This window comes from Malania oleifera, chromosome 6, assembly GCF_029873635.1.
Source record: "Malania oleifera isolate guangnan ecotype guangnan chromosome 6, ASM2987363v1, whole genome shotgun sequence".
In the NCBI taxonomy this organism is placed as follows: domain Eukaryota; kingdom Viridiplantae; phylum Streptophyta; class Magnoliopsida; order Santalales; family Ximeniaceae; genus Malania; species Malania oleifera.
The window spans coordinates 6,463,523-6,490,423 of record NC_080422.1 but is presented as its reverse complement, the minus strand read 5'-3'; the positions used below and the strand labels follow the sequence as shown (position 1 = coordinate 6,490,423).

The window sequence follows — 26,901 nt, the reverse complement described above, 5'->3', positions numbered from 1 at the left end:
CATGTCAAAGGTCACAACTCAACTATAAGTTAACCGCTAACCCGCATACCAACAATTCTAGAAATAGCACCACTCTCAAAACACAAATTCTCAATCCTTGATATAGATCCGTACTTACAACCTTGTCTCTCAAGACCGAACTCTTACTAAAGTTTTGAAGAGTATTGACCACGTAAGTACACGACAGTTAACTACTTCCCAAAACCAAACTAGCTAAGACTCATCTCAATTTAGCCATAGATCAAATAACACAAAATCGTATCTGATCCAGGTTTAATCATAACCTAATTTTGATACTCTATACATTACCATATTTTGATGGCCAATGCCATCTCAAGGTTCTATACCAACCTTGCCATTCCAAGGAGAGATCACCTCTCGAAGGTTCTCCCAAATATGACCATCCCAAACACTTGGTACTCAACAAAACAAGTAATAATCCAATATTGAAATCAACACAATGATGCCAGAGTCTCCACCCCAAGTTTTACAAAACACAACTCCAAAGAGAACCCCTACCCTAGAGTCTTTTCATCAAACAATTGATCTCAAAACCATAAGGTTACCATGACCAACAAGCCAACCAAGCTTGAAGCCAATGAACCATTCCAAGGAGAGGTCACCTCCCGTAGGTTCTCTCAAATATGACCATCCCAAACACTTGGTACTCAACAAAACAAGTAATAATCCAATATTGAAATCAACACAATGATGCCAATATGAGTCTCCACCCCAAAGTTTTACAAAACACAACTCCAAAGAGAACCCGTACCCTAGAGTCTTTTCATCAAACAATTGATCTCAAAACCATAAGGTTACCATGAGCAACAAGCCAACCAAGCTTGAAGCCAATGAACCATTCCAAAGGTGTTTTTTCGCCAAAGGAGTCTCATGACCAACCCAAAGGATGAGTTCACCCCAAGGAAACACCCAAAATGCAAATGATCTTAGCATTCGGGGTTACACAACCCAAATTACTCACAAGATAACTAACACAACCTAGAATACCACAATTTTGAAGTTAACCAACTAGCTCAAGTCTAGACACATGATTAAGATGAGAACTTCCTTGAGTCCCCAAGTCTTAAGGTTATGTCACAACTCAAGTGATAATCCTAAGCACCAAAACCAATCGTCTATGTCCTTTGACATTCAAATCTTAAATGCCAAACCGAAGCTTGAAGGATCCCAATCTCTTATCCTTTAACAAAACCAATCTTAACCACAATCCATCGTGATTACCATTATGATATCATTGCCCTTTGGCTTGAACTCAAAATATTCTTTGAAAGGAAGCCCTCTAACTCAATTTTGTTGCATGAACCTATATAATAACAAAAAACGAGAATGGCCCTCTAGCCACAATGGTGCATGTGCCTGCTAAAAGCATGACTCAAATGTCTTATAAGAAAACTTGTCACAATGCCTTTTGGCATGGGTCATTGAGAAGGCAACAAATGTAAGTTGCGCAAACATGCTTATGACAATTCTACAATAGTGGTCTTTAAATGCATTTAGTCCATCGAAACATCTCATATGAGCAACTAGGTTCCTATGAAGCCTAATGAGCAAGATTTGTGGTTCCCTTTGTTCCAATCCCCACAAGGTAAGTGTCACCATAGTGACCAACACATATTTGCACTTGTGGCTCGAGGACATTTGTCAGACGCGCTTGCAACTCATTCCTCCCTATAGATCTACGAATGTCACTTCTTTGTATAGGTATGAACTTTTCAAGTTTCATAAAGACACCATTGGACAAACTCCTTCGACGTTCCACTTCTACCAGATTTAAGAGTATTATCTCTGCCTGTGGAACGAGGATGCCACAAAGCCTCAATGGATAAACCATCCAAGCTCCAATGCCAACCACGATAGGACAACTTCTAAAGTGTGGCAACAATACCCACCTTAAGGGCACAAGACAATCTCATCTTAGTTCCCTTCCATCGACCCTTGTCCCTTATTAAGGGTATAGGGCACCATCAAGTAACTCAATGTTTGCAAGATGTTGACTAAAGCTCAAATTTCCTTTCTTTACCCGCAATGAGTTACATGACAAGAGGGGAGAGAGAGAAACAAGAACCTACTAAAAAATAACTTAATTTTCCCCAACCCAATGTCACAAATCGAATATTCACTATCGAGTAAATGCTAGTAGTTTCAATCTCATTTTTCATCCAAGATCGAGAGATCTGCTCTTATACAAACTGTCATAGACATGAAGTTCATAATGGTCAAAAGGAATCACTCTTGCAAAAATCCTCCTAAAGTGTCAAAGTCACGCTTGTGCAGTAGAAAGACTACACCAAATCCATCCCAATTGTACTCATTCTTATTCAAGGAAACACTCGAGTGTCCAACCTAGTGGTCAATTCTAACAGCTGAACAACCTTTGAACCTCCTAATTAAGGTCATGATTAAGAAACCCAAACTTTAACAGTAAGAAAAATAACTCACAATCCACCAGTATTGAGGGTAACTCTTATCCTTTTTGCACAAAAGGGGTCTTGAATAATATCGCCCAATTGTATAGCTAATAATTAAGAAAGACGTACACCCAAAACTCCAGACCAAAGAGACTTGCATGGTCCCATTCCCAAATGGATCCTCACACATAGTAGTTCCTTAACATTACTCACTTAGTACCCACCAGGATACCTAGGGAAGTGGGATGCACACCTGGTATTTCCCCAAAAGTCAATCTTCGAAGTATTCTCGGCCACATACGAGTAACCACCAAAGATCTATGATCATACATCTTAAGTTCGAAAACACCACCATTAGAATTTTCTAAACCAACCGCAACGTCACAGAGACATACTAAAACTATCCCGTGACAACCACATAGTTGCATTTGGGTTAACCGACATTCCTCCAAGTCAATAATCATACACCAAAACCATATATTTGGGTCAGAAAACTCTAAGACCCTTACACATAACAGTTCTCAAATTTTCTATCCCGATTGCAAGTGTTGCTTGGGAAGTTAAATAATATTCAAGCTAGATATTGTTTATCCTTTTTTTTTTTTTTCAATTGCATTTAGTTGTTTATCTTTTGGGTAGTGTGTTATCTTTGTAAGTTATTGACCATAATAATAATAATAAGAGAAATACTGTTGATATTTCAAAAAATAACTTTTTTTCAAATAACTTTGTCAAATTTAAAAATGTATACATAAGATTTGCATCTTTCTATTAAATGGTATGCATCTTTTGTCCTTGAATTTACGACAATTCTTTTTTCAATATAGTCAAGACTTAATCCGCAAGTCACTTCCTGAGTGTCAAACCCAATTGGTCCCTCTCTCTCTCTCTCTCTCTCTCTCTCTCAAAGGCAACGGCTGGGTCTTTTAATAAAATATAATGGGCATGGTTTTCATTCCTCCCAAATTCGTGGGGTTTTGTGTACAATGCACTTTATAGTTTTAATACTATGGTCTTATGGACTTAACATAAATGAAAAGGATAATGTATTCCTTCTATGAGTTGAAATGCAGTTTAGAATAGAAATGTACTCCCTCAGCCAAAAATAAATCAATAATAAGGTAGAAAGGGCAAAAAAAAAAAAAAAAACTACACTATTAAAAAACATCTTTAGCTTTGTTTGGATGAAGATTTTGTTAGGAAAAATGAAAAGAAAAATAATAATAAAAATTATTATTTATTATATTTCCTCTTAGTATCAAATACTATCAAAATAAAGAATTACCCTGATATGATTACAATTAAGAAAAATTAAATCCTAATGATAAGTAAATTTTTTTTTTGTTTATAAATTTTTCATCTAATTATTTTTTTCCACTTTCTTTTGATATCCAAACATAAAAAAAGGTAAATTCTTTTGAATTTTTCTAACCTTTTTATCATATTTTTGAAATTCGAAATGTGCAAGCATTTAAATATTATTAAAAACATTAATGACCTAGTTATAATGTTAAATATCAATAATAATATTACTAAAAATTGTATCAGTGTAGAATCCACATCTTTATTAATTTCTCAAGTAAGATGCAGCATTGCTTGTCTTTTGCATTTAATTTCCAAAAATATTCAATTAAATTTTAATAATTTCATTTTATAATTTATCTAGTTGAGGGACGTTTGTTGATATTAAGTATTAAAAGTGCTAACACTAAATTTAAATTTAATTTTGTGAATCAGTTATGAATCAAACTTGTACCGATACTCAATTTAAAATCTAAATTGTTTTAACTCTTTGGTATCTAATATCTGAATATATATTGTTTTTCAATTTTAACCTTCTCTATAAAGATTCGATAAAATATATGAGCAATTAAATAAGCTAATAATGTAATATAATAATATTTTACTGTCATATATTTAATTAATACTTTTAAGGAAAAATAATATAATTTATTATTATATGAAAATAAAATTTATTATTTTAATTTTAATCACTTGAGTACTAGTATTGCATTTTTTGTTCATTTTCATTTTCTATAAATGATACAATTGGAAAGCTGACCTCTGATTCTAAAACAGACCTCTGATTATAAATTAGAGCAATTTAAAGAAATTTCAGAACTGTTACCAAAAGCTCCGATGTTTAATTGATTCACTTATTCAATGAACCAATTTAGACATATCTCTATTTAGAGGTCATTTAGGTAAAAAAAAAAAAAAAAACGTCTATAAGATTGATGTCGTTCGATTCATTAAGTTATTTCCTGTCAAAAATTAAAATTTAGTAAGGCGTGTATTGAAATTTTTTGAGTGTTATAGTTAAAGAATTACTAGGTCTTTTCATTTTCTTTTTTCTTTTTTCTTTTTTTGCTCTTCTATAGTCTGAAATCAATTGAGTACAACCTCAAAAAGCCTTTCTTAAGCAGCTTAAAATGCATTTCTTAAGAAGTGTTAATGTGCCAATGCTAAATTAGTTTGCACATTTTACTAGAAAAAAGTTTCTTTATATATATAAAATTGCTAGCCCAATGGTCAAGACTTAATGGGTAAGTCACTTCCTTCCTCAATTCTCTTTAATTCAATTTAATTGTCTCCATAATAATAATAATAATAATAATATTTTGGGTTGATGGATTACTACATTCACTTGTAAGAACAATTTTGTAATATCATTTATATTAATATAAAGAGTATTTTTCAACATAAAAGTGTTAGGTCCAATTCATTTATGCAAATAATTGCTTTTTATTTTTCCAATAAATACAGAAATGCTACCTTATTTTTTTATTTTTTCAAAATTTTATATGAAAATTGAAGAAAAAAAAATCCTTTGATTGATTTTAGATTTCCTATACGATTAATCTTGAAAAATTGGAAAACAAATTTTCATTTTTAATTATTTAGAAATATAAAAAAAAAAAGAAAAATATTTTTGACACCTAAACAGGTTGTAAATGATTGCCAACGATTTATAAGATATTACTAAATTTAAATCTACAAATTTATAAATAATGACTCTTTTCGTGTATATTAAATTTCTCTATAAAATAAAACTCTTGGCAAGATTTCAAGTAATTATATCACAATATAAGCAAAAGTAAATCATGTACAAGACTTAAAGTAAAGAGTATAAGGTGAGAAGATCAACACCGAGATTTGAAGTGGTTCGGCACAAGCCTACATCCATGCCTTAGCATCAAGTCAACGATTCTACAATCCACTATAAACACTCTTTCCTCGGCGGAGTAAGACTTACAATTCGAGTACACAACCCTACACTCAGGAACAAATCCCTACACACTCACAAAGAACCTTTACTCAGGAACAAATCCCTACCGCTCATAAAGAACCTTTACCAATTCGGTTTACAAAGAACCTTACAACTTGATTCACAAAGAACCTTTCTCAAGATGATGTAAATACAAAAGAATGCTCCTCACAATGAGCAAATATGAATTACAAACAATTTCTCACACTACTCTCTCTAAGGATTGAATCAAACATAATTAATGAGTAAGAGAGGATTAAGCACTTGAGATGAATGAACCACAATGCAAGTGCAAAGTGTTTGGTTTTAGATTCAAAGATATATTTCACTAAATGCTTGTAATAAAATAATCAAAACCATGCTAAACAAGTTTATGATTTTTTCTATAGCCAAAAAGCCCTTATAGTCGTTAACTAGTCGTTGGGAGCAACTTCCAAACAAAACTAGCTGTTATAGTGCTAGGCACGAGGCCACTGGTCGACCATTCACTTTCTCTGGCCGACCATTCACCCACTGATCAATCATTGCCCTACATTGATCAACCATTTGCCTGGTTTATGAGGATTATTTAGCTACTGGAATTGCTGGTCGACCATTCCCCTGCTCTGGTTGACCAGTGCCCTGAATAAGAAAAAAATCATCAACATGAAAGTTGTGAAATTTTTTCTTAACTTTTCAGGGACACCAAGTTCGTGCTTTTTGGACCCTTCTAGCAAAAGTTATACCCCAATTACCGAAGGGTCATCGGGAAAGATGATTGGTGCATAACTGAGGTTTTAAACTCAATTGAAAAGCCTTTTAATCATTTAAAATATTTTTGGACAAAAGTATATGAAATATTTTAAGTCTAATAAAGTTTAATATTGTCCAAATGAGTTTTCCCTTGAATATAAGATATCTTGATAATAAAAATATATTTGAAAACTTGTTTTGATATCTTATATGCTTAATATGTCCTTTATAAAATATTCTTTACTTTCTTTAAACCTTTAGGACATAAAGCTCATTTTGACACAAATGGGATCAAGTATGAAAATGTTTATAAAACCAAAATGTTAAAAACTTATCCCTTTGGAAAACATGTTGAGTTTAGGATTGTTTTGACAAACTCTTTAAATTAACTTTAAAAACCATGAATGTGAGTTTGTGACTTAAATGCAATCCTATAAACTCATGTGTCCTAGATGCATGTGCATTGCTCAACTCTTGCTTAGAAATCATGCAAGAAACACACCTGCAAGAGTTACGAAATGTTCCTAACTCACACAACCCTTATTACATATATGCATTAACAATTAATCTTTCGATTGTGCTTGGGTCATTTCGAGTACTTGTTCTTTTGATCTTCCTATTCGCACGTCAATTCGGTCCGATCTTTGTCTTTGATCAAGTACTTCATGTACGAGTACCTATACTAAACATGATCTGCAAAGATAGGAAAACACTAGGAACAATATATAAGTTCATATCATCAAAACACTTAAAACAATGATGGTGTAGTCAACAAGACTAATATTCTCCTCATTTTTTATGACGTCTAACTTATTATTAATTTACTTAATCTTTGTATTCGTATTTATACTTGCTATGACTTGATATGCAAAAATTAGTTAACGTAGAACCACTAATAGATTGTTATCATCAAAACAAGACAATTAAGCTCGCGTGATCTTTAAGGCTAATACCTCCGATAATGTAGAATTTTCACACATAATTACGAATAGATTGATTGTTTTACTCAATCCAAATGCTTGCTCCGAATTCAAACCCCAATAATGAGAGATGGGAATTGGGATATTTATCATGGATTGACTTGGACCAAACCCTAATTTAATCGATGAGGGAATGGGGCACGTGGAGGAGAAGGGGAGGGGTTGAGTGATTGTCATATGTAGGTCAATATACATATAATGGACACCGTGTAAACTAACATTGAAAAAATTAACTAATGAGACAAATTAAAATTGGGGTGGTTCCTGATTGATCTAATGGATGTGAACTAATCCCAATAATTAATAATTAAAGAAAGAAAGAAATTAAGGTGGTGGAGGCCAAATGGGAAACCCTAATAAATGGGATTGGGAGATGTGAGCATCCACTACGTAGCCTCTTTTTTAATGGCCTATATCCGCCCAACGTGAATTCTGGGTCTAACCACCGCATCCTAGCAATAAACTTAATTCAACTCTCTCTCTCTCTCTCTCTCTCTCTCTCTCTCTCTCATACACACCGTCCGTTCATCTGAGATTTGATAAAAAGGTAAAAAATTATTAGAATACTTTAGAGACAACAACTACAACAAAAACTTTTAAGTCCTACTAGGTGAGATTGGTTATATAAATTTTTTTTTATTAATTCACTTGATCGAGAGTGTTTTCCTTTAATAGATTAAGAGCTATTAAATCATTTTTACAAATTATTTTAAGTCTATTATTATCCATTTTCATATCATAAATAATAACTAATTCACACCTCACACATGTCCTATTTGGTCTGTGTTTCAAATGCTCAAACATACCATTTAAGCCATCAGAGTCTCTTGTCATATTTTCAATCATTGCTAATACCTAAATTATTGAAACATTTAAATCTCTAAAATATTTTAACTTTTGTTAAATTTAAAGGAAAATCTTTATTTTTTTTATAAGCTTGAGAGAAGGTTTGTGAAAATTTTAAAATACGGGAAAAAGTCCTCAATTTTTAAAATTTTTTTTTCTCTCTCCTCTTTACATTCCTATTTCACCCCCAGCTCTCTCCACTTCGTACATATTCCTATTGCACTCTCTCTCATATTCCTATATCATGAGAAATCATAGAGAAACTCTATCTATATTTAAAATTTAAAATTAAAATATTAAATACGTAATAAATAAGTGTATCATTCATTAAAATTTGACTTATAAAGAGAGAGTCCATTTTCTATATATTTAAATTAAATTAGATACATAGAGTGGTAAGTCTCTATATAATTTCCCAAAATTTCTCAAACCTTCTCTCTCTCGCTCTTTCTTCTTCTTCTTCCCCTCTCTCTCTCTCTCTCTCTCTCTCTCTCTCTCTCTCTCTCTCTCTCTCTCTCTCTCTCTCTCTCTCACAAAGAAATGGAGAAAACCCATCTGCAGCGTGATCATCATGACGAAGAAGAAGAGGGGAATAAGGGGGATCCAACTGCTGTATGGGATTGTGATAGTTCACTCTACGACTCCTTCGAGCTCAAATCATTCAAGCGCCAACTCGACTCCGCCATCTCTTCTCGCACTCTCTCCATGCCACATCTCTCCCACCACCACCCTCCTCCGCCCCCCGCCGCCGCGCCCAAAAAACCCTGGAAAATTTCCCGGTCGGTCAACCGGCTCCTCCGGTCAGTTTTCCGCGTAAAGCCTCAGCCCACTACGACGTCGTTTCTCCGGGTGCAAGACCATCATCATCGACCTCGAGATGGGTTTTACGTTCTCTGCGACGGGTCGGGTTCGCTCACCACGATTCCCGAAGTTCCCGAAACGGGTTTGGACTACGGCGGCCTCTCGCCGGAGTTGAACTCTCTGGCTAGAAGAACGGCGTCGGATCGGTTCATGGCGGCCGGTGCCGTCGGTATCTACTGTGCTTAATAATTAATCTGGTACCAAATAATTAGCAAGTATGATTAAATAATTATATCATATGTGATCGATCATATCATGTTTTATGTACAATTAATTGCTTAATTGCAATTCCGATGTTCATACATAATACATATATATAGTGAGTAATTAATTTATGGTGAAGCATATGTTGACAGTGATCAAGTAATGGAGTTGTTTCTCAGTTTATTTCTGAGTTTTTGCATTCTAATTTTGTAAACCACAGTAGTGCTCTTAATTAATTTATAAAAACTGATCGATCTGGTCAAACTTTGGTTGTGAATTTTATGGTTGTCCCATTAAGGCCATTTTGTTTGCTGAAAACTTTAATGTTTGTTGTTCTTGATCAGCCAGTGCTCTTTCAATTTATTTGATTATTGGGAGCTTAATTCTATTAATCAACTACTAAGTTTTTTATTTCTTAATTAATTCTAATGGATGATCTGATTGACTTACGATTGCCTTTATTGATCATAATTATATTTAGTGCAGTATTTAGTGGTCAAATTTGCATGTGATCAATCTTTCGTCTCTAAATTTAAGGTTAAAATTTTAATTATTTGAATATTGAAGACCCATTAGTTAGGTCGGGTTCCTTAGAGGTTAATATCAAAAAAGTTCTATAAATGAATGGTCTTATTTCAAACATATGAATTGAACAAAGTTAAATATAACTTTATAGTGAAGATAAAAAGATGTATATCACCATAACTTGAGGTATAAGAAAATATAGGAATAAGGGACCCGAGCAAAACCCGTAATTAAGTGTCTTGCTCAAAATAATTTTTAAGCCTAATATGTACGGGAAGAAAAACAAATGAGATTTCTCTCAATCGATCAATTCGTGGCTTTCGATCTCCTTACAGTGCATTACAACTTGGTTAGAAGACCCTCTTATTTATTTGATGGATGAGATTTGGCATATCTAAAATGGAAATGGATTGTAATTTACTTATTAAATACGGCCCATTCTTTTTAACAATAAAATTTTAAATTTGTACTTAGAAAAAATGGACAAGAATATCATACTTTCTCTTTTATGCTACGCATCATAGTTTTAACTTCCTTTTTGGTTAACTAGGTCAAATGCTAAGAACATGCATAAAATTAGGTCACTAGACTTTAATTAGTAGCAATTAAGCATACAAATTAGTAAAACCAATATCGATTGATGACTTACCAGGTCAATCTTTGTAATAGTTTCAAATATTGAATGCCTAGATATTTAACTATTAGTTGGCGTGACAAACAATTCAACGAGTCGGAAGTATCGAGAAATATTCTCGGTCACTAGAAAAAGAAAAGAAAAATTTAACAAGCTATATATGTTTGATTTGCAAAATGGAACGTAAAAAAAAAAAAAAAAAAATTAATGATAAGGGTTGTAAATTCAATTACACATTGTCTAATTCCTTTCAATCCATATACTGAACATATTATTATTATTATTATTATTATTATGATTATTATTATTATGTGGAAACTCCAACCACCGATGAGCTCTTTGGACCTCTTGGTAATTTACCATGCAAACCATAAGTGAAGAATCGAACCCGTGACTGCGAGGTCACCAACGTCACAAGTTTGCCCTTACCAAAATCATCGTGAACATATAATTATTAGCTTAGGTATTGTTACTCTATCATGTGTTTAAGTCATTCAACTCCATACTTTTTGGACACGTAGCATAGATATAAATTAGCTTTCATCATTTATGAATATCGATATAGACCCATCAATACTCATTTATTATGTAATATATTTATATCGGAAATTCTAAATTTATAAACTTCAAATATATGCAAAGCTAAGATTGATGTACCGAATTGACGTACAAATTAACATATCAATAATTAGGAAAATGAGTGGAAGGGTGTCCCATGGAACATTTTAGAAAGGGGGAAAAAGGACAAAGGAAATTAGCGATAAGAAATTCCGACTCATTGGGTCATGGCCATGGGGCATTCAATGTTGGACCAAAAAGGGAAAAAAATAAATGAATTGGTCGAGTGATATGGTAACCTTCTCTGTTGTTTGTTTGGTGAGAAAGAAATAAGAGAAAAATATATAAAAAGGAAAAAAATTATACATTTTCGAGCTTAAAAAGACCTAGTCATTCTAAATTGGGGTAACAAAATAGATTGATGAGCCGGGTTCGAATGAGTCGTAAACAGATGAGGGTTAAATGAGTTTGGATTTGGGTTAAGTGCCCCGTTTATTAACGGGTAAATAACCTATAAATTCAAACTTGCCTATTTAATGAACAGGTACCCGTTAACACCTATTAAATTTTTTTTTTATTTTTATAAAGTTTTTTCTTTAAGGTTTCACCAAAATTAACTTAATTTTTTTTAAAAAAATAACACTTTATTTTATTTATCATTATCTTAATAAAAAAACTTAAAGTTTAAAACGCAATACATCTCTTTATTTATTTATTTTTTTTAAAATGATTTAAAATTTTAAAAATAGTATCGCTATGAATAGAACATATCATTTGTGTTATGTATCATTTTTTTATTTTCAAATTTTCAATAAATTTAGTTATATGACTTGTAATTATAAGATATTATTTTATCTAAAACCCCAAAAGTAAAAATAAAGTATTATTTTTTTAGTTTAAATGGGTGACCCGAAGAATACCCGACCCAAATTAGTCTAACCCATTTAGTAAACGGATTGGATTCAATTGACGCTTTTATATACTAGTCGTCTCATCTCAAACCCAAAAATATAGTTTAAACGGATAAATAATGGGTCACCCATTAAATTTTGACTTGTTTTACCATCTCTAATTTTAAAGATTTGATTGCAAAAACAAGACTTTTTAAATTATATGAGTGAAAATAAACCAATTCAATACATCTTTACATTCTAATCGTTTTTAATTTATTATTTTTATTCCATTTTTTATTTTCTTTACCAGTATATATATATATTATCTTTTTTCTTTGGCTTCACTCCCTTTCCTTGCCTCAATGCTCATAGCGTCCGTAAGAGCGTGCAATGGGCAGCAAACGGGTCGAAGCTCCGGAAGACACTCATGGGGTTGGCTGGGAGAGTTGACCAATTATATAGTTGACCGCTAGCTGTACAGCCTGTACTCTTTGCTCACGGGGATCACATGTACCTCTTATTATAACATATAACATCTGCAGTCGGCACACTTTAAAAAGTTTAATCACGGGAAAAATACTTTATCATATACACACACACACACACACAATATTTATCCACTATTTACGCTTTTTAAGAGAATTATTTTATTTTATTTTTAAATAAGTTTGCAAATTCTCTTTATTTTTAAAATTTAAAAATATGTGCAATTTAGAAAATTTATTTTTATTGTTTTAATATTTTTTATATAAATTTTGAAAAGTCTCTAAATTCTCAAAAAATGTAAAAAATTATTTTCGACGACTAAACAAGATCTTAAATACATCTCGATCAATCATTCTGTCACGTGTTTGTGCGTCAAGGGAAAGATAATATGACACATTTATATTGATGGTATGATGCATAGATGTATTCCTAATACTTTCATCTTATGCAACTCTTACTTACAAAAATGTATTATTATTATAGTACTTCTAAAAGCACACAGGGGAAACATCCGTAGTCCCCGAAGTGACAAAAATGAATATACCAATTCTGCCCTTCATTTGTTAATTAAAGTAAAGTTAAATCCCTTTCATGTCCTAAAACTTAAATTTAATCTCCCTTGCTTGTATCCTCCCCCCTCCCAAAATCTTCCTCCAGCATTTAATCTAGTCGTATGACTGTTCAGCTACTGTAACTGTTCAAGCGACATCACATTTAATCTCAACTGTTATGTTTTGATCTTTTATTCCTCCGACTGTAGATATTCCCTCATGGTCCTCTAGCATCTAATTGATATTTGCCTATAGCAGCTCAAATGTCTCACCTTTATGTTATGTATATGCTTAAGTATGCAATATGTAATAGAAGATAGTTTCATTCCTTATCTTGATTTTGATTTCTTTCTTCAACCTAATGGGTTTCTATTAATGTTATTGATCTCCTAAGCATAAAACCAAACTATTTTCTGAAATCCTTATTTTTAGTCTTATTCTATGTTTAATTATCCTTTCCATAATTTTATCGTATGTCTCATAATCTTAATTCCACAATAGTTATTACAGTTTTGAATGTTATCTTTATTTTTATATAATAGTATCAATGAACTTTTCTCTGATCATTCCTCTAACATTTTCTTAATTTTTATAATAAAGTTGAATAGATTAGTTAAACAAATATTTCCTTTATATCCTAAACATTTTCAAACATTGATTGGTATTTTATCTGGTCCTATATATAGATAAAATGTGAAAGCAAAAAATGGAATTCAAGAGAAATATGAGACTTTTCTATCGCATTGGGTTATAAGTGCTTATAGACAGAGGTAATTGCTATGTGGCTAACTTCCCATGAGGAATATAATTGCACATTTCACGTGGCCATCCTACGTTTTAGGCAAGTGGTTCATCCTCTTTAATCATCTCGTATGTAAATCTACTTACATAAAATGAATTGCCCTTATTACAGTTTGTGGGTTATTTCTCCATATTCCTAGGGAGGTTATATGGTTCATTCCCTAACTGATCTTATAACGCCCCTTTGCTTTGATGCCATTTGTTACTTTACCCTTTTAGTTGGGTGATGTTACAACTGATACTTATTAAGACACTCACCTTACTCAGTAAGTTCTCAAGCGGAGAGTTTTATCTCGCCGTAATTTGTTTATGCATTTTAATTCACATATATGTACTCATACACATTTAACATCAATCAAACCATAGAATCTGCATACATGTACTTCTCATAATAACACAACATATCCAAAATCATAATGTATTCAATTCACCAACACATACTCACACCCACCAAGGATAACCATACAATATAACGAACTCCTCATTTGCCTCCTCATTTGCGATATACATGAAGGACATTAAATCACACAAATATATATGAGCACCCACACCACAACAATCACAACCATTTTATTTAAATAAAATATTAATCTCATATCACATGATTTATGTATTTAACCATACTTTACTAAACTGTCTGTGAATAATAAATCATACTTTAATAATCCAAAACCATTAATTTCATTCGTTTAATTTATTTAGAAAATCCATTATAATCATTCAAAAATCAAATACTTTAATACAATCGATTCAACTTTAAAATAACAATTATTATAAAATCCCTAAACTCACAAACACCAATTTAATCAATTCATAATAATAATAATAATAATAATAATCCAAAATCCAATTTCCATATGTCAAAATATTCAGAAAAACGTGTATATAATTTCTGTAATCTTATATTATAATTTAATCGGCTAAGTTATAAAAATTCCTGATATAATTTAATCCCCTTATCTTATCCCAGGAGAAGTGCCTACGACAACTCCACTCCGATTAAAGTGTTGGTGGTCGAATTTGGAACCCAAGGGTATTTTCCATTCTTCAATCGGCTGAAAATTGGGGAAGAAATTGAGGAGAGAGAAAGTGAGTGAGACAGAGAGAGAGAGAGAGAAATGGCGAAGACAAAAAGGGACGCCTCTCTGTTGTTCCTGAGGAAGATTACTTCCTTAGGAAGTTTACTTTATATATATATATAATATAATATAATATAATATTATTATATTAATAATAATTAATTAAAAAATTTTTTTGAGTCGTGTTACTACAGATCTACCCTAATGCATGCCTTGCACATGGCTAACCTACTAAGGTCTTGTAATGACCCATAAAATGTATATATGATTAAAGCATAATAATAATTAAAAAAAATAAAATGAGATCTTTATGATATTATTTTAATTGCATAAATTATATATTAAGATGTTTTAAAACCCTTTATGGCTCAGAGGATACAAAAAATTACAAATGCTCGGTACTATAACTTAAAGTTTAAACGGATCAGAGTGCTCACACACTATTTACAGAGTAATTTTATATGATAGTGGATTTCTCCTGAGTGCACACCTGATTACGCGTCAAAACTACATAATTGGGCATCTTAACCTGGGTTTTACGGTTTATATTTTTAATTAAATGTCCAAATTTGTTCAATATTTTAACAAAGTGCCAAAATCATCATTATTGAGTTTTATTGTACAATTTATGAATTTTTGGTAATATTTTATTGCAGGAAAATTTCCAAGAACCAAAACCGACACCTGTTTGTATATCATGCATAACTTTTCCATCCGAACTCCGATCGAGACAATTCAAATTTTTAAAGAAAGAGGAAAGGATCATCTACAACTTTCATGTTTTGAGTTTTGTGTGAAATGAGCTCCAGAAGAGTCAGATTTGCGATAAATAGAGAATGAAAAAAAATGAAAAAAAAATATAACAATCCGGGTTGGGTCAAGTTGCTGGGTCAGATTTAATTGGGTCGGATTTCACCTATCCGGGTCTAGGGCAACCCCGCTCCCCCTTAAATCCCCTTCTCTTCCTCTCCCTGCGGAGGCAGCCCCTGGGGCTCCCCATTCTCCCCTCACCCTTTTCTTCTTCTTCTTCTTCTTCTTCCCCTTCTCTTTTGTTTCTTCTGTCCCTTCTCTCTTCCTAGCCTTTCTTTCTTTCTGCTTTTCTCTTTTCTTAGCTCTCTGTATCTTCTCTTCCCCTGTCCCTCTCTGCAACTGCCTCCGGCAACCACCTGAGCTCTCATCTGTTCCAGCCGCAACCCCCTGTTCGAGCTTTAGCCACCAGTTCTATCGGCAAGCCACCACACCAGTACACAGCCACAGAGGCAGCCCTGTTCCAACAACCAGAGCAATAGCTCCAGCCGACTTCCTCTGCTCTGCTCCACTCCAAACTCCCTCCAACCTCTGCAACTTCTCCGGCCAGCCATGCTAGGAGCCGCCAACGAGCACAGCAACACAGCCCACCAGCCGAGCCACATGCTGCCAGCACCAACGCAGATCCGAGCCACCACTCTCTCTCTCTCTCTCTCTCTCTCTCTTATTTTCTTTTCTTTATTTTATTTTCAAAATTGCAACTGAATATTTCTTTTCTTTTTATTTAGTTATTTAATAGAGTTTTTGAAAAACTTGTTTGAATGAGTGTTAAATAGTTTTAATTTGTTTTAGTGAAGTTTAATTTTTATTTGTTTATGTTTCTCTTAATTAATGTTACCATTAGATTTGAAGAATTTAATTTAGTTTCTTTTATTTATTTATCGTTCGGTTTAGTTAGGGTCGGTTTTGTTAAAGTTCGTGTTTTACCGTATTCCATTATCGTTTGAATGTTCCTTTTTCATTGAAGTTTATGGTTGTGTTTAAATTATGATTGAGGTTCAAGTTCGTGTTAAAAGTTCAATTTTTATTGTATGCATTTGTGTCCGATTGAGTTTCCATCATTGTGTTTTAATTCCATGCTCAAGTTGCCATTTTTAATTAATGCATGTTTCAGTGTTTCCTTAAGTAGACGTAGGGTTTCTATTCTTGTTTCTTTTATTTAGTGCATGTTAGTTTAGAGTTTTAAATTACGTGTTATTTAATTTGTTAAAAGTAGAATTAACCACCCTTGAAATCCCGAATCTGAACCAAGTTCAGTGTAATTTAATTTTGATTGAAAGAACGTTAAATTTGAAATTAAAACGCATTCCCTGAGGAGACGTTCTAACACTTGGGCTTAATATTACACGACGTAACTCCTATACTTGGCATAGCTTTCGAGCTGCTCATTTTTTGAGTGAGTCAACACCAGGGTCAGACCAATGCTTAATAAGGAAAATCTCACTTAATAATGATGTATATTGATTTAGTTTGACCGGCCAACCAGTTAAGTCCAGTTTTCGGACCGCACAACCCAGTCATGGGCATAAACATGACTTACGATTAACAGACCTAAGGATGGTTTTTACAGTATATGAGTGGCGTCCCAAAAATTCAGATACCCCTGTAATACCTATTATAGCATCTCGGTCCCAAAATGGCCACCAAGGAAACCCTGTTCATAAGATAATACACTTATGCAGCAGAAAACATAAAATCATATAACCATAATTACAATACTAGAATGTAGTATCTTCCTAAAACATATATATACATCACTCCAGTATTCACCACTAGATCATCTAGTATCTACACACAATAATACATCTCCTTGCATTTACTTACCCTTCTGACTGGGCAGTACAAATGTCCTTTCTGTCTTCGAGCCTAATCTTCTCATCTAGCTAGATTAACTAAAATATTTAAATTACTGGGATGAGACAACTCTCAATAAGACGAAATATCCTAACAGCTGAGTTTACATGAATAATATACTGTTAAACAACTGAAACTGAGATAACATGTAAAATAATACACAATATAACTCACACCTATATGGCTCAAAATACAACTATTTCTGAACTTTATATTTAATCATACGTTTAGTAATTATAAATATTTCTGCAATTTTTTTTGTAAATCTATATATATACATAACTGTGAAAACTTCTCTGGATGACTGTATGTTATGATTTGACCCCTCATGACAGGGTTGTGCATCTCGTAAGCAAGACTTAACACTGATTGGCCTACTAGGATAAGTCAACTGAAACCTCTATCATCAGATCAGCAGCCTCAACTCGGACTACTGGGGAGCCTACAATCTCTCCCAAGGCATGATCGACTACACATATAATCCACACACTATCAAAGATATGTGATTGCACTCTATACTGTAATAGTTACGGTACCGTGCTCTATAATCTGATCTGTTCCATCAGGGTCTGACACTATATAATACTGTTACATATCTTATTTATTTACCATGATTCTGTACAACTGTAATAACCATGATTTTGTAAATCTATACAAACCATAACGCTATAATAAACTGATTTATATAAATTATAATAACTGTATGTTATGATTTTGTAATATCTGTATATCATGGTTCTGTGAAAACTGTATATTTGAATAAAACTGTATTTGTGAGTAAACTGTAATACTTGAATAAAACTGTATATTTGAATAAACTGTAATATTTGAATAAAACTATATATCTAAATAAACTGTAATATCTGAATAAAATTATATATCTGAATAAACTGTAATATCTGAATAAACTATGTAAATCGTAGTTCTATAAAATCTGAATAGAATTCTGTACTATACTAATATTTCTCATGTCACACCACTAAATAAAATTATTTAACTATAATCTGTAATACTGTATAATTTCTTTCTCTGAAAACCTATAAACATATACTACACTTTATTGGTAAGAAATTTTGATTGGTATAGCATATTTCCCTTACCCAACTAACTGGGAAGCCTGACTCCCACTTTAATTTGTTCTTACGCCCGCAGCATACCACACTCCAAAACCCTGAAATGATGTACATTTCCTAATTCAATCAACTCAATCTCAGAATAATAACTATACTTGCCTTTTTCCCTAGGCTCACATATATCTTTATCCATGAAATTCTAAACTGCTAGTTATTTATCAGCGTTACCTGAGTTCCTGAGAATACACCCGCTAGGATCCTCAACCCATACTTGTGGTGTTTGGAAACCTAAACCCTGAAATCATAATACCCTATTTTAATAAACTCAAACTTCAGTATATTTTCATCTAACACAAGATCTGGGTTCAGGAAAGCCTACTAACCATATAAATCCTAAAATAACGTACTTACCCTAATTTTGAGATGGTGCTCAAACTTCTCAAATCAAAATTCTGCTCTGGCTATATGTAGAGAATTTCCCCAGGATCATCAGGGTAACCTCTGATCGTCGAATAGGAGAAAAACGGAGTCGAAATCTTAGAGAGAAGGTAGAGGATCCGAAAATCTAGAGAGAGAGAGAGAGAGAGAGAGAGAGAGAGAGAGAGAGAGAGAGAGAGAGAGAGAGAGAGAGAAGCAGCTGAATTTTCGCCAAAAATATGATTTTCGCGTATTTATAGATGATTGGCCACATGGCTTTATCAACGAGACACGTGGACTTTTCGAAAAACTGAAGAAAGGAGTTCATCGATGAAGGTTATGAGTTTGTCGACGAACCAATATCTGAAATTTCCCTCTTTTAGTATCTCTTCGTCGACGAGACCCTAAGGTTTGTCCACGAATCATACAAGGGTGTTCATCAACGAAACCAAGGCGTTCATCGACGAACCATGCTTTGCCCCTTTTTGAATTTCCTTTTTCTCTCATTTATCCCTCTTTCTCTTTATTATTTAATTGCTATTATTTCCGAAACTCTACATTCTCCCTTCATTATAAAATTTCATCCTCGAAATTTGCTATTTGTGCTACACACCATCATCTGAGAAAAATTTGCTACTTATTTTATTAATTACCCTCACTTACGACGGAGGAATACCGTGGTCACAATTATGGTTTTGGGAGATTACAAGTATACATATAAAAGAAAAATCTTCCTAAAACCAAAAATACTACCTATTTTATAATCTAAAATACATCTTATACATACATTATCCTGCTCTGCATATAATACACCAAACTATATTTACTTTACCTAAATTATTATTGTTCCTTTTCCTGTTTAATGCTGGTCCCTACTAAACAAATATGGGTGTTTCTGTTGTATCTCCTCCTCTAGCTCCCATGAGGCCTTCTTCACTGTATGATTCCTCCATAGGACTTTTACTAGTGGAATTTACTTGGTGCGCAACTCCTATTATTTTCTATATAGAATCTAAACTTGTGTTTCCTCATATGCTAAAGTATCTCTAAGCTCTATCTCCTCATAGCTGATCACGTGGGAGGGATCTGAGACGTATTTCCTCAATATGGAAACATGGAATACGTCATGAATCTTGGATAGAGCTGGTGGTAAAACTAGCCTATAAGTGACTGGACCCACTCTCTCAAGTATCTCAAATGGGCCAATAAACCTAGGGCTCAGCTTACCCTTCCTCCCAAACCTCATCGCTCCCCGTAGTGGTGCTACTCTTAAAAATACCTAATCTCTCACATCAAATTTCAACTCCTGATGGCGGGTATCTGCGTAACTTTTGTGCCGACTCTAAGCTGCACTAATTCTGTCTCTAATAAGTCGGACTTTATCATACGCCTACTGCACCAATTTTGGTCCCAAAACTCACCTCTCACCCATTTCATCCTAGTATAGTGGAGAGTGACACCTCCTACCATATAATGCCTCGTAAGGTGTCATCCCGATGCTGGCCTAGTAGCTGTTATTGTATGCGAATTCAATCAGCGACATATACTAGGTCTAACTACCCCTAAAATCCAACACATATGCTTGTAGCATATCCTCAAGTATCTGGATCGTCCTCTCTCTTTGCCCATCAGTTTGAGGATGAAAGCCTATGATGAATGATAACTGAGACCCCAAAGTTTCCTGCAAACTCCTCAAAAACTGTGATGTAAAACGTGGGTCTCGGTCTGATACTATGAATACTGGCACATCGTGGGGTCGAACTATATCTTGAATATATAACTCTACCAGTCTGTTCTTAGAGTAGTTGAGTTTAATCGGAAGAAAATGAGCGGTCTTCGTCAATCAATCAATAACGACCCCAAATCGTATTCTGTCCATGCATCACCAGTGGTAACCCAATAACAAAATCCATGGATAAATGATCCCACTTCCACTCAGGGATGTGGAGTAGTTGCAATTGTCCCGCCGGTCTCTGGTGCTTAGCCTTTACTTGCTGACACGTTAAACACTGCTCTACAAATTCAGCTATTTCCTTCTTCATACCGCTTCACCAGAAGGATTCTCGAAGGTCTCGATACATTTTAGTGCCTCTAGGATGCACTGTATAAAGAGATCTGTGAGCCTCCTCTAGGATAGTCCTCCTAATCTCAGCATCGTAGGCACACACAGTCTGGTATGAAACCTCAAAGCTCCATCGTCATAAATACTAAACTTCTCTCCCTGTCCGTCCTGCACTTTATCTATCAGCTCTACCAATTCTGCGTCATTCATCTGGGCAACTTTAATCCTCTCTTGCAAAGTAGGTTGTAACACTAGGCTGGCAATAAATGTTTGATGATCATCCTTTACTAGCTCCACACTGAGCCTCTCCAAATCCATCTGAATTGAATGCTAAATCTCCACGGCTGACAATGCTACTCCCATTGATTTTCGGCTCAGAGCATCAGTCACCACGTTTGCCTTCCCTAGGTGATAGCTAATAGTACAATCATAATCTTTAATAAGCTCCAACCATCTTCTCTACCTCATATTCAATTCTTTCTCGGTGAAGAAATACTTCAAACTTGTGTGGTGAGTAAATATCTCACATCTCCCACCATAAAGATAATGCCTCCAGATCTTTAGAGCATACACCACTGCAGCTAACTCTAAATCATGTACCAGGTAGTTATTCTCATACTCTTTAAGCTGTTGAGAAACGTAAGCGATAACCCTCCCATGCTGCATCAACACGCACCCGAGTCCCTTCTAGGACGCGTCACTGTATATAACAAATCTATCCTCTCCTGATGGAATAGACAATATCGGTGCAGTGATCAGCCGCTACTTCAACTTCTAGAAACTCTGCTCACAATCATTGGTCCATTCAAGTCACACATTTTCCTCATGAGTCGTGTCAATGGACCTAATAATCTGGAAAATCCATCCACAAAACGCAGGTAGTATTTCGCCAAACCTAGGAAACTTCTGATCTCTTGTATGTTCCTCGGTCTCACCCAATTCATTACTGCTTCTATTTTACTCGGATCCACTGATATGCCGTCCCCAAAAATCACATGCCCGAGAAAAGTGACCTACCTAAGCCAGAATTCACATTTCTTGAATTTAGCGTAAAGCTTCTTTTCCCTTAATAACTATAACACTAGCCTCAGATGATCCTCGTGCTCCTTAAAACTCTTCAAGTAGACCAGTATATCATCAATAAATACCACAAAAAATTGATCTAAGTATTGATGGAACACTCGATTCATTAGGTCCATAAACACTATTGGTGCATTAGTCAATCCAAATGGAATTACCAAGAACTCGTAGTGCCCATATCTAGTTCAGAAAGTTATTTTCGAAACGTCCCTTGATTTAACTTTCACCTGGTGATATCCTGATCGAAGGTCAATCTTGAAATAGACTTAGGTCCCCTGGAGTTGATAAAATAAATCATCAATTCTGGGAAGAGGATATTTATTCTTGACTGTCACTTTATTTATCTTTCTATAATCAATGCACATCCTCATAGTCCCGTCTTTCTTCTTCATGAACAAGATCGGTGCTCCCCAAGGCGAGACGTTAGGTTTGATAAACCCTTTATCCAAAACTCCTGCAATTAATCTTTCAATTGTTTTGGTTCAGTTGGAGCTATTTTATAAGGCACTTTAGACATCGGCACTGACCCTGGTAGTAAGTCCCCGATAAATTCAATCTCTCAATCTGGTGGTAAGCCAGGTAATTCCTCTAGAAAAACATCTGGAAATTCTCTGACTACTGGAATATCAACTCATTTCAATTCTTCCTTTGACATCTCTTTTATATAAGCAGCATACCCCTGGAAACCACCTCGAAGCAACCTCCTCACTTGAAGAGCTAACACTAGCTATGGTGAGGTGCGCACATGAACCTAAATTCTTGCTCACCTAGGGAGTCTAAAAATCACTTCTTTTTTATGGAAATCAATGCTGGCGTAATTAGCTGCCAGCCATTCCATACCCAATATCACATCAAACCTTTGCATGTCTAATATCACAAGATCGTTTGGTAATACTTTCTCCTGAATACCCACTAGATAGGTTTAAAGTACCCTCCTATACCTCACTACTAATCCAGTCAACGTGGCTACTGACAATTCAATATCTAACAGTTGTGCCTCAACCCCAAATAATTTAACATATCCCAACGACACAAAGGAATGGGTAGCACTTGAATCAAATAAAACAACAACTTTATAAGGTAAAGCAATAAGAATACCTATAATAATGTCTCCAGCAACCTTAGCATCTCTCGGCGTCAATGCATAAACCCTTGCTGGATCTGTGTTTTTCTGCTGGCCCCCTCGAGGCACCTAGTAACCTCCTTGGAATGGTCTATGAGCTAGTGCGTGGGTCGGCGGTCCCTAACATGATCGTGCCATATGATCGGGTCTCCCACATTGGTAACAGACGTTCGCTCCCAAACGACATTCTCCCGTATGTCTCCAGCCACACCTAGGGCAGGTGGGATAAATCTGCTCGCCCTGGAACGCACGATATCCCATCATCTGCCTTTGGCCTCCACTATACTGGTCTCTTCTCCATGAGCCCCGGCTGGAACCCCCCTAAAAGCCCGGAGGCGTGGGCCTCTTCCTGTAGCTCTGTGTCTCAGCATCCTTCGGTAAACTCTCCTCTGCTATTGTGGCTCTGTCTGCCAGCTCAGAGAAATCCTGCATCTTTAGAACTACCACCTGTCTAAAAATTTTCTACTTCAAGCCCCTCTCAAACATTCTTTCCTTCTTAGCCTCATCTGGTACTATGTAAGGGGCAAAATGTGACAACTCAATGAACTTCGTCGCATAATACTGAACCGTGAGATTTCTTTGTGTTAAATTTAGAAATTCTACCACCTTAGCCTCTCTAATAGTGACGGGAAAATATCTATCGAAAAATTCCTCCCTGAACCAGCTCCTGTTCATAGCCACGGGTATGGGTCTCTGCTCCTCCAATAACTTAGTAGTCGTACACCATCTCTCAGCATCGCCTGTCAACTTATACGTGGCATAGAGGACCCTATGTTCATCGGTGTAGTGGAGCACCGTTAGTACTTTCTTAATCTCCTGCATCCAATTCTCAGCAACTGCGGAATCAACTCCTCCTGAAAACTCTAGAGGGTTCATTTTGGTAAACTTCTTTATCGTACACCCTTGGGTTGCAAATGGACCACCCTGCTCCCTAGAGCTCCGTGCAATCTCAGTCATAACTTGCTAAGTTACACTGTGCAAAACAGCATCTGAATCCCTGCCACCCATGCTAGAAGGCCTTGCACCATCATCATCGCTAGCGTGAGCACTACTACCTCTAGGGTCCATCCTGTAATAATACCCAATTATTCTGAGAATCCAAACCTCATAATGCTATTCTTACATTAATCTAAATAAAATATCCTTATACTACCTATTACTAATTTAAGGTTTAATCCTACTATATGGAAATAGAAACCGATGATAGTTTACTATGATTTGCCTGAAATCGTCACCCCAGGAAAATTACAAAAACCACCCAGAAGTTCCTACTTCCAAACTACAGAATAGGACCCTGAATTCTCGACCTAACTTTCCAACATTAGCTCACTGAAATTATATTCCTATATTATGCTATTGTTTTCCGTTGTATGCTAAAGTCTATAGAATCTAGCAACCTAGGCTTTGATACCAACTGTGGCGACCCAAAAATTCATACCATTTTTTCCCTAGCTGTAAACTATATTACTCTGATACCCCTGTAATACCTATTATAGCATCTCAGTCCCAAAATGGCCACCGAGGAAACCTTGTTCATAAGATAATACACCTATGTAGCGGAAAACATAAAATCACATAACCATAATTATAATACCAAAATGCAGTATCTTCTTAAAACATATATATACATCACTCCAGTCTTCATCACTAGATCATCTAGTATCTACACACAAAAATACATCTTCTCGCATTCATTTACCCTTTTGACAGGGTAGTACAAATGTCCCTTCTATCTCCGAGCTTGATCTACTCGTCTAGCTGGATCACCTGAAATATTTAAATTATTGGGATAAGACAACTCTCAGTAAGACGAAATATGATATTACTAGTGTGTGGCAGCTGAATTTACATGAATAATATACTGTTAAACAACTGAAAATGAGATAACATGTAAAATAATATACAGTATAACTCACACCTAAATGACTTAAAATGCAATTGTTTCTGAACTTTCTATTTAATCATACTTTTAGTAATTATAAATATTTCTGCTGTTTTTATGTAAATCTATATATATGTCATGATTTAACCTCTCATGGCAGGGTTGTGTGGCCCGTAGGCGAGACTTACCACTAGTTAGTTTACCAGGATAAGTCAACTGAAACCTCTATCGTCAGATCGGTTGCCTCAACTCGGACTACCGGGGAGCCTGCAATCTCTCCCAAGGCACGTTCGACTACACATATAATCCACACACTATCTAAGATATGTGGTTGCACTCTATACTGTAATAACTACGGTACCATGTTATGTAATCTGATATGTTCCATCAGGGTCTGATATTATATAATACTGTTATATATCTTATTGATTTACCATGATTCTGTACAACTGTAATAACCATGATTCTGTAAATCTATAAAACCATAATGTTGTAATAAACTGATCTGTATAAACTGCAATAATTGTATGTTATGGTTCTGTAATATCTGTATATCATGGTTCTGTAATATCTGTATATCATGGTTATGTAATCTATACATCATGGTATTGTGAAAACTTTATATTTGAATAAAAATGTATATCTGAGTAAACTGTATACTTGAATAAATTGTAATATTTGAATAAAATTGTATATTTGAATAAACTATAATATCTGAATAAACTGTAATATCTGAATAAACTATAGTAGTTCTGCAAATTCTAAGTAGAATTTTGTACTATACTAATATTTCTCATGCCACACCACTAAATAAAATTATTTAACTATAATCTGTAACACTGTATAATTTCTTTCATTGAAAACCCATAAACATATACTACACTTTACTGGTAAGAAATTCTGATTTGACTAGCATAGCATATTTCCCTTACCCAACTAATTGGGAAGCCTAACTCCCACTTTATTCTTACGCACGCAGTGTACCACACTCCAAACCCTTGAAATAATGTACATTTCCTAATTCAATCAACCCAATCTCAGAATAATAACTATACTTGCCTTTTTCCCCAAGCTCACATATATCTTTATCCATGAAATTCTAAACTGCTAGTTATTTATCAGCATTACCTGAGTTCCTAAGAATACACCCGTTGGGATCCTTAACCCATGCCTGTGGTGTTTGGAAATCCAAACCCTAAAATCAAAATACCCTAGTTTAATCAACTCAAACTTTAGTATATTTTCATCTAACACAAGATCTGGGTTCAGGAAAGCCTACTAACCCTATAAATCCTAAAATAACCTACCCACCCTAATTTTGGGATGGTACCCGAACTTCTCAAATTAAAATTCTACTCCAGCTAAGATGTAGAGAATTTCTCCAGGATCATTGTGGTAACCTCTGATCATCGAATCGGGGAAAAACAGAGCCGGAATCTTAGAGAGAAGGTAGAGGATCCGAGAATCTAGAGAGAGATAGAGAGAGAAGCAGCTAAATTTTTGCCAAAAATCTGATTTTCGTGTATTTATAAATGGCTAACCAAGTGGCTTCGTCGATGAGACACGTGGACTCGTCGACGAACAGAAGAAGGGAGTTCATCGACCAAGGTTATGAGTTCGTCGACGAACCAATGTCTAAAATTTCCCACTCTCGGTATCCCTTCATCGACAAGACACTGTCCACCAATCATACAAGGGTGTTCGTCGACAAACCCTGCTTTGCCCCTTTTTGAATTTCCTTTTTCTCTCATTTATC

The 26,901-nt window shown here is 34.7% G+C and overlaps 1 protein-coding gene across 1 annotated transcript; it reads left to right on the top strand.

The window, feature by feature from the left end:
* The first annotated feature begins 8,658 nt into the window (after nucleotides 1–8,658).
* Nucleotides 8,659–9,597, top strand: LOC131157660 (uncharacterized). The gene has a single exon (XM_058111974.1). It carries the CDS (start codon nucleotides 8,796–8,798, stop codon nucleotides 9,300–9,302), a length of 507 nt encoding a protein of 168 aa, XP_057967957.1. The 5' UTR covers nucleotides 8,659–8,795; the 3' UTR covers nucleotides 9,303–9,597.
* Nucleotides 9,598–26,901: the final 17,304 nt, after the last annotated feature.